Source organism: Mustela erminea, chromosome X (genome assembly GCF_009829155.1).
Source record: "Mustela erminea isolate mMusErm1 chromosome X, mMusErm1.Pri, whole genome shotgun sequence".
NCBI classification, from domain to species: Eukaryota; Metazoa; Chordata; class Mammalia; order Carnivora; family Mustelidae; genus Mustela; species Mustela erminea.
Genome location: NC_045635.1, coordinates 20,756,923 through 20,766,483, shown reverse-complemented (window position 1 = coordinate 20,766,483; position 9,561 = coordinate 20,756,923). Strand labels below are relative to the sequence as shown.

At 40.7% G+C, this 9,561-nt stretch overlaps 1 protein-coding gene across 1 annotated transcript; it reads left to right on the top strand.

Annotated features, from left to right (window-relative positions):
- Window positions 1-7,562: 7,562 nt before the first annotated feature.
- Window positions 7,563-7,736, top strand: LOC116583516 (NADH dehydrogenase [ubiquinone] 1 beta subcomplex subunit 1-like). The gene has a single exon (XM_032331586.1). The coding sequence runs from the start codon at window positions 7,563-7,565 to the stop codon at window positions 7,734-7,736; it is 174 nt and encodes a 57-aa protein (XP_032187477.1).
- The last annotated feature ends 1,825 nt before the right edge of the window (window positions 7,737-9,561 follow it).

Here is a 9,561-nt window from a genome sequence, read left to right as displayed (position 1 = left end):
ATGAGAAAAATTGTGGGGTCAGAAAGTATGTTTAGGGTCAAAAAGTATGTTTTAGGACCACAAAACTTTTTTTTTTCTTCCTTCCTTATCTGTAGCAGAATTTTCTTTTTACCTCGGCTCAAAATGAAATTCATCAAGTTTTCTTTATATTCTCTCAAAGCAGTTGACACTTCCAATGACTTTGATGTTCCATAGCATTTGTTCGGATGTCTTTCTGACATTGACCCACAGTGTTGTAATATCTTTCAAGCCCAAGTTTTTCACCAGCTGAAAATGGTTTCCTTTTACCATTATATATGTCAACAGGCTTTAATCCAAATCAATTCCATTTGAACCTCAACAGAAAATGTTTTCTTGATTTTGCTACCTTAGAAGCCTGACACCTGCCCTGAGACATTTTATCCCAAGTAAGCCATGAGCTAGAGCACTGAAAGAAGTCTTTTTGATGGGGTTCAGTCGCATTAATTGAAATTTAAATGACGGAATATGAAAATAAAACTTTTTTTCCGGAGACAAGCAAAATTTCCCAACCAAAGGAGGCCTTTCCAAAGGAATAATTGCAATGCAAGAAGCTAAAAAACTGATTTTAGATGCAATAGTGAATCATCCTCGTCAGAGCTTGCCACATGGTACCCACTTACCAAGTCACTGCTGTATACGCAGGAGTGTTTGTTCCAGGCATTCTGTAATGATGTTTTTAATGATGGTGCTATACTTGGTTAGCTGTAACCAAAAATTCCGACAAATAATCAAAGTACTGTCGAGTGGAATATGCATGGAAAAATCCACAAAGATCTTCTTTGGTGAGTGCCTTTGGTGACTATGTGTCATACTTGATGTTTATGGCCCCACCACTGCCATTTCAGAGTCAGTGAGCTCTCTAAAACTTGCTAGGGCCCTGAGAGATGCAAGGCCAGGGTCATAAATGTTATGATGTTATCACCCCTTCAGGTCCACTCTTCACCATTTTGCATTTCTCCTCTGTGCCCGGGAAAGGTGATATGCATGAATCCCATCAATGAGTTCGCTTCTGCATGTGTTTGGCCAATAAAAAGCATCGGCAAGAGGTGGTATGGTGAGAGTATTTATTTCCTGCAGGCTCACTGCACACAACTCTGATCACGTGGCCATCTCTGCAATGCTCTCTCTGCCTCCAGGGTTCAGAAACCACTCCATTCATTCGACATTTTGGACGTAAAGTAACACTGTCACCAACCAGGATACTGCCTCATGGTTTCCTTCTCCACACATTTAGAAATAGTCCTTTATGAAACTCTTTCAAAATTAGCCAACTTGAGCTTCCATAGGACTCCTGAGACAAGCAAAGTTCAAGCTCCTGTCTTTGAGGAGTTTCCCATTTGGTAGCAAAGAACAGTCTTTGTACCTTAAGAGAAGGATGCAATCATATGTCAATTATTAAACTATGATGTTACCAGGATGCCTGTGTGGCTCACTGGGTTAAGCCTCTGCCTTCTGCTCAGGTCATGATCTCAGGGTCCTGGGATCGAGCCCCGCATCCGGCTCTCTGCTCAGCAGGGAGCCTGCTTCCCACCCCCAACCCCCGCCTGTCTCTCTGCCTACTTGTGATCTCTCTCAAATAAATAAATAAATAAAATCTAAAAAAACCCCAAAACTATGATGTTTCCATGAAATGCTACAAGGATTAAGGGAAATAAAAGACTAGCTGGGAGCTTAAAGCTGGACTGAAAAGATTTCCATCAAAAACTCAAACCTCAAGTGTAGTGACAAGATAAAAGAATAAACGGCCAGCAGGAAGAGCATAGATCTTAAATGCTCTTACCACATAGACACACGTACAGGTAATTATGTGAGGTCATGGGACAGGAGAAATTTACTGTGGCAATTATTTTACAATATACATGTGTATCAAATCACCACGCTGTACACCTAAAAACATACACAATATTATTTGTCAATTTCATCTCGATAAAACTAGAGGCAGAGGCAAGAAGGTATATACAAGCTCTGGCAGGATTATGACTTTGGCAGAAGCACGAAAGTACAAGTAACAACCTGTGGGAGGACTATTAAGTGAGCAGCTAACTGGTCTATACAGGTTCCAAAACCTCTGGAGGGGAGGAAGTCTAAGGTTTAAAGATTTTTTTTTTAATTTTTATTTATTTGACAGACAGAGATCCCAAGTAGGCAGAGAGAGAGGAAGGGAAGCAGGCTCCCTGCTGAGCAGAGAGCCCGATGCAGGGCTTAATCCCAGGACCCTGGGATCACGAACTGAGCCAAAGGCAGAGGCTTAACCCCCTGAGCCACCCAGGCACCCTGGCCGTCTAGGGTTTAAATAGCGGCATAAACCATACCATCTGGACCAGGAAACACATGGGCAAATGTCGCCCACAGGGATCATGGTGGTCCTGTGAGGATGAGGAGTGCATGTGCAGTTCTGATATGCCAGCATTCGGGAGGGGGTTCAGTTGTCAGCTAGCCCATTAGCCAAAATAACCAAGTGACATGTAAAATCATTTGTCCTGGGGCTTATGCTATTGGGTTTTTTAAGCCTCTGATCAAATGCTTTTCTGAATCCTCATTCCAGCAGACAGCTCTTCAGTTTGAATGAACAACTACGTCCTTGACAGCATACAGAGACCCCTGTAGCCCACCTACGAGAGGGAGGAAGTGGCAGGGGCCAAACACTCCAGGGCTTCTAGCCATGGTGACCATACAACAAGACCATCACCTGGTGGCAGGCGTGGCTCACCCAACGACCCCTGCTTCTAGTCTATGCCGGCGTACGATCCAGAAGCTCTATGTTTCTGCTTTCTGCCATTTACGTTCTAGTCTACCTAACTTCTCGGAGATTCCATTGCCACAGGAGCAAAATGAACTCACCATATCTGCCCTTTCCGTGTGCTGAAAACTGCTATGAGGAACAAATGGAGCAGGGCTCAGGAAAGCATTAGATAAGCTGAATGAAAGTAATTCAATGGAGAGCTATGACTCAGGAGGATGGAGATGGTGGGAATGGCAAGGCAAAAATACCTCTCTTACAAATTCTTAGCAATATTTTTGGTATTCACGCCCTAAAGTGATTTAGCAGTATACGAAAGGATTTAGGTATTGTCAATCTATGGTTTCTCTCCAATTCACATTAGTAGCAATGGCATTATGGAAGGCATTATATTAAAGTGTAATATTGGCTTTTGTATAGTTCCTTTCAGATCAACTAAGACCATGTCTCCCAAACTCAAGCAAAATCTTTTCTGTCATTTTGCAGCTTGTGACGACAACTCGGGCATATACCAATGCGTAAGTGTCTCTAGCTTACAAAGGCAATGCCTGTTGGCAAGTGTCAGTAGATCGCATCACAAAAATTCCTCTGGTTTGCTATGAAAATTCGGAACAGTCACCCTGACTGTGACCTTCTCTCCCTGAAGACAATCTAATGCCTGCAGCTGCACTGCGCTGAATTTTAAGAACGGTTTTGGACCCGGGAAAAGAAATGGCCAAAACAATGCATGTGCCTTTTCTATCACATCAGGGTGTTTGGACGCTGGGCGAGTCTATTCTAAAACAAAGGAGACAGGGACACAGAAGAGAAGCAAAAGAGAAAAGAAGGATAGGATTTAAAAGGTTTTGATGCCCAAATGCGAAACTCAAAAACAATGCTCACTGCAGAAACAATGTATTTACCTAGTATTCACTGGTTAAATACTAGTTATACTAAAGAACCATTAATCCAATTACCGATGCCCTGCTTTATCTTATTAAAAAAAAAAAAAAAAAAGAATGGGGCACCTGGGTGGCTCAGTGGGTTAAGCCGCTGCCTTCGGCTCAGGTCATGATCTCGGGATCCTGGGATCGAGTCCCGCGTCGGGCTCTCTGCTCGGCAGGGAGCCTGCTTCCCTCTCTCTCTCTCTCTCTCTCTCTCTCTCTGCCTGCCTCTCTGCCTACTTGTGATCTCTGTCTGTCAAATAAATGAATAAAATCTTTTAAAAAAATGGCTTTTACAGTCAGTATCCAAGACTTATCATATCTGGGGGTATGTATTTGGCTGTGAGAAATTAGAAGGTATTTTCTCTAAAAAAAGATTGCCTTTATGGCAATTTTTCAAGCCTACACTTAAGTTGCGGCTTCTTCTATTACAGCTTCTGTAGCGGCAGCTTTCATTCCAGAATTCTGGCCGCACGTTTTATTGCGGTAATAAAGTAATAAGAACCTAATCTCCTTTGAAAGGGTTTGCAGAAAGGATGAGTGCAAAATTGGCACAGGATAGAGTTTTTGACCTTTTCCTAGTGAAGTACACACGAAGTAGGTCACAATCTGATTTTTTTCCGAATTTGTCTTTATTCCAGCCTGGCCCAGGTGTTATGCAGAGATCTCTAATACTCATTACTATTTCAGAGTAGTAAGACATAGTTCAGACAGTGTTTGAGTCAATTCCACAAGGCTGCTATATACATATTGAATTTTCAGAATGAACTTCCCATCTTTTTAGGATTCCTCAGCTGGACCTGGGGCTTCAGGTTCTGCACAGCTCATGATAATTCTTTTGGTCAAAGATAACACAGCAAATGTAGGAAGAGAGAATTTCAGAGATCCCTAGAGGCCCCTCCCTTTGAGTGAAGGACAGGACAAAGATATAAGGCAGTCAAATACAGGGGTTCTCCTGGCTCCTGGTGCCCCATCCAAAATGGGTTTTTCCACCAACCACTTGACCAAAGACATAGCCACCAGCTTACCTGACTCTATGGCCCTTATCTCCATTCTATGTTTTAACCAACTGAATGCCCCAACACTGATGATTTTGCACTGAAGACATTTTCCTCTTTGGTAGAGGTCCTGATCTGAGTTGGAGGTTGAGTGCTATAGCAGTTACGAGCTAATTCTAGAACCAGATTCAAATCCGTGTCTGTGTCACTCAGTGTCTGTTATTAACCATTTGTCAGAGCCACAGGGCAGTCACGAGAAATTACTGTGAACCACAAACTATGAGAAAGCCAAAAGCATGACGTAGAAAGAAATGATCCAGGAGGGAGAGGAAAACTCCAAGCAGACAGTATCAGTTTGAAAGGGAGCAGGTCCACCAGGAAAAGCCAAACTTTATTAAGACGGTAGCTGTGGAACCGAGAGTCACAAAGCTGAGATTTCAAGAGCCTGTCTGCTGCTAACTTTCCTTACAGCCACAGAACTCACTTTCTGGGAGATTCTGTCTCCTTATTGGCCATGTCTATTTTGATGCCATTTCCCCTGATATGAACAAGTTTGAGTAAGCATCTACCCATCAGCATCATAATCATAATGCTTCTAGAATAATTGCATAAAAAGCTACACAAGTGACCTAAACTCTCCCAGCTGTTTCCTTACCTATAAATTGATGGGAATAATTGGGTGGTTTTGTATAAAGCCACACAAAATGATTCATTTAGGGACTGTCGTATGGTAAATGCTCAATAAATATTTGGTGATGATGACTGGAGACAGTAAGACCCACCTTAAGAACCCACCCCCAAAACTTCTAGAAGAATATGGTTTAAGTAACAGCATGCTTATTCTACACCTCTCTTTGAAAACCCCAAAACAGGGACTCCTGGGTGGCTCAGTGAGTTAAGCATTGGACTTAGGTCATGATCTAGGGGTTAAGAGATCGAACCCCACAGCGGGGACTCTGCTTGGGATACTTTCCCTCTCCCTCTGCCCCTCCTGCCATTTGTACTCTCACTCTCAAAGATAAATAAATCTTCAAAATAAAAAAATTAAAAAATTTAAAAAAAAAAACAGAAAATTTTAACATACCATTCTACCTAGGAAATGAACCTAAGAAATAGCAAAAACCCCAACCCACAGTTTGTATACAGTATCTTTGAGAATTCAGTGAATTGTGGACTTCCATTAAGAAGGGTGTTGAAGGACTAGAGCGGGGCTTAAGTGGGTAGGAGAAGAATCAATGAAACAAGATGGGATTGGGAGGGAGACAAACCATAAGTGACTCTTAATCTCACAAAACAAACTGAGGGTTGCTGGGGGGGAGGGGGGTTGGGAGAAGGGGGTGGGGTTATGGACACTGGGGAGGGTATGTGCTTTGGTGAGTGCTGTGAAGTGTGTAAACCTGGTGATTCACAGACCTGTACCCCTGGGGATAAAGATATATTATATGTTTATTTAAATAATTAATTAATTATTTTTAAAAAAAAGAAGAAGAAGAAGAAGAAGAAGAAGGGTGTTGAAGGCCAAAGCTCCTTTGTCGTGCTCGGGAGCAATGTGAAAACACTCGAGAAGCTAGGGGATCTTGAGGACTGAGAGGAGACTCTTCTGCCTGAATCAACAACGACTGGGGAGGGGAGGGGGCTGTGAGGGGACTGGAGGTCCCGGTGCAGAGACAAAATGCTAGGGAAAGTAGGTCTGATGAGGGGATTGCACAATTCCACTTTACTACTATTTTGGCCCCAAAGCCTACATCAAAACAAGGGAGGCCAAAAGTAAAGGAAAAACACCAATGGCTCCTGCAGCGAATTCATATCAACCAAAGACAAATAAATACTGAATAAAAGAATAAAAGACTTTGTGGGCTCAGATGCTCCATTTAAGTGCATGGTGATCTCTCATATTGTTTTTTTTTTTTTAAGATTTTATTTATTTATTTGACAGACAGATATCACAAGTAGGCAGAGAAGCAGGCAGAGAGAGAGCAGGGTAAGCAGGCTCCCCGCTGCGCAGAGAGCCTGATGTGGGGCTTGATACCAGGACCCTGAGATCATGACCTGAGCCGAAGGCAGAGGCTTAACCCACTGAGCCAATCAGGCCCCCCTCTCATATTGTTTCTGAGCTCTCTAAGGAGAGATGTGCTTCCAAAGCCAGAGACGCAAGCAGATAGCACTCTAAAGAACTACACTAATATTCTAGTTTCAGTATGTCCCAAATATTGCATGGCACATATTTGTGATAGTAAAAATATATTCATTGTCTATTTAAAATTCAAGTTTAACTGGAAGTCTTGTATTTTTATTTGCCGAGTTCCGGCATTCATATCCCACCCACAGAGAAGAAAGAGGTAGGGAGGTCGAATGGGCCTTTCTGCATAGACAGTTTTCAAACATGCAGGAAATTCACATAGCAAGTGACACAAGTGAAAGATGTACTTCAGACACATTACCACTGAGAAATCAAAGGCAAGTTTACACAAGCATCTTTATAATCTCAAAGAAAGTAAAAGAATATGGTCTATCGGAAGAAATAGCTCACATTATAAATAAAATGGAAGACGAAAAGTGATTTGACGAAACTAAGGAAAAGAACTGAAGACACAGTAATAAATCTTGTTCAAAATAAAAACAGAGAAGTAAAATCCATTCTGCTGAAAAAGAGTCAACAATGTGGAGAAGAGGCCTAAGAAATAAAGAAAGGTCTGGAAGAAAAAGCAAATGAATAAAGTGCTGAAGGAAGAAAAGCGAGGGAAATCCAACTGATCATTGGCATCATAGCGACAGTGAGTATAATAATTGTACCAGAAAGAGAGCACAGTAAACTAATTAAAAAAACATTCTCTAATAAACACAGTCTCAGTCGTTTTTGGCACCAAGGCCACAGCATTCATGATGAACGTAATTCAGATCATTTGTGACCAAAAGGCACATACATTTGTGCTTGTGGGATTTGTGCTTGGATGTTATTTAGATAGAAAGAATGATGAAAAGCCAACTGCCTTCCAGAAAAAGAATTTGTCTAGAAGGGAATTGAGACCCAAGGAAGAAGTCACCTGGACTTAAGGGCTGTGACTGAATTACAAAATGTTCACATTTTAAACATTAGGAGAGAAATAAAAACACATTAGCATAAAAAGAATCCCTTCAAATTAAATAATCTTCCACTTTGCAAGTAATAGGTACACTTAGCTTAAAAATAAATAATTACTGAGTAAAAAACCACAAAATCTACAAAATCAGTACAACTAAATGTACTCTGGAAGAAGATTATAAAAATAATCAACATGAAGACGTAGCCTGATGAAATTCAAGAGTAAGAAAAGAACACTATAGGCATTTAGTAGCAACAGCAAATCATCTACAAATAGGAGAGACCAGACTGCCAGGAGACAGCAGACTACCGTTTCCAGCGTTTTGATTAGAAAAAATAAAATGCAATCCAATAAGTTCCTACCATTTACAACATTTATGTATCGAACTTGCTAGATTCTGGAAATAGTAGCTTCAAGGCTTAAATTTCAGTTATCAAGAAAGGCATCAAACAAGCCATGGCAGGAAATTCTAATGGTGAGCACTGAATCCATTTAAATATAAAACATGAAACAACTGACTCCTCATCTGTAAAAATATGATCACTGAAACAATCTTTAACATTTTTTCTGCTTCTAAATCTTTCCAATTTCATTGAGTAGAAGCTTATGATTCTTGTATGTCAGCTTTTAAAACACAATGTCATTATTCATTTATGCCTTTAGTGCTGAATCACATTTTAACAAATATATTTTCAACACGAGGCACTGTGCTTGCCATTTGAGATGAAAGAAAACAAAACGGTGATTAAGAAATTCATCAGGGCTTCACACATGCACACTAACTTTGAAGATAGACACAGTTATTAGCATTTACACCATTATAATACATATCACAAATACCTGGGGCAAATATTATAGACCAGCTTTTCTTCTTGGGAAAGTGGGAGAAAACCTTTAAGTTGGAGTATAGAGCAGGAGTAGGAGTTTTCCAAATAAATGAAACAGTACAAGCATAGACAACAAGGTAAGAAAGAGCCCTGCACATTCAGGAAATTTTTATCAAAATATGTGGCTAGAATGTACAATGTAAACTTAGTAATGACAGACAAAATTGGTGAAACAGGATAGAGTCAGACTGCAAAGGACCTGTTTCATCAGGTTAAATAGGGGAATCCAGTGGAAACGGTGTCTAGATAACTATCTAGAACCACCAATGCTGACCATCAAGTAGAAGATGAAAAGTCAGAAGCATCCCTGCGAAATGTAGCATTGTTCCCATGGGGAAATACCAGTTTTCTACTATGGCCAAAAAACAAGAGTGCCAAAGACAAAAATAACTATTTTTAACAGAGACTTGAAAAAGCAGTATGCCTTTCTCCTTCCATTTTGGACCCTTGCCTTCACTATGAGAACCTGGGCTAGACTATTGGGGCAGTTCAAGAAAAGCATGGAAGAAAGCCTAATTAGGTTAGCCAAGGCCATCCTAAGTAGCCATCCCCAAGTCCATACCCAGAGGCAGCATGGGGAGACATTCAAACCACAGGGCATGGAGACAGAAAAGTGTGGAATATTAGGACCTATTATCAATCTACCTAAGTCTTCAGATACGTAAAATGAACAAAGCTGAATTTTAATGTTTTAGAGTAGGACTTACGGATTTACCGTAGATACGTAAGCAAGCCACTTTCACGACTGAAGAATTCAATCTCAACTCCAACTTTTAGATGGGGGAAACAATCAACATACACCTCTTTATTTGGCTAGGATGATACTGTTTCTGTTTCTAGTACCCTATCATACATCATACAGGATTTATTTTTATCTTTTTATCTTTTATTTATATTTTTTTTATCATA

Coding starts and splice junctions, on each gene's coding strand:
- LOC116583516 (XM_032331586.1), top strand. CDS start 7,563: ATGATGAACGTAATTCAGATCATTTGTGACCAAAAGGCACATACATTT.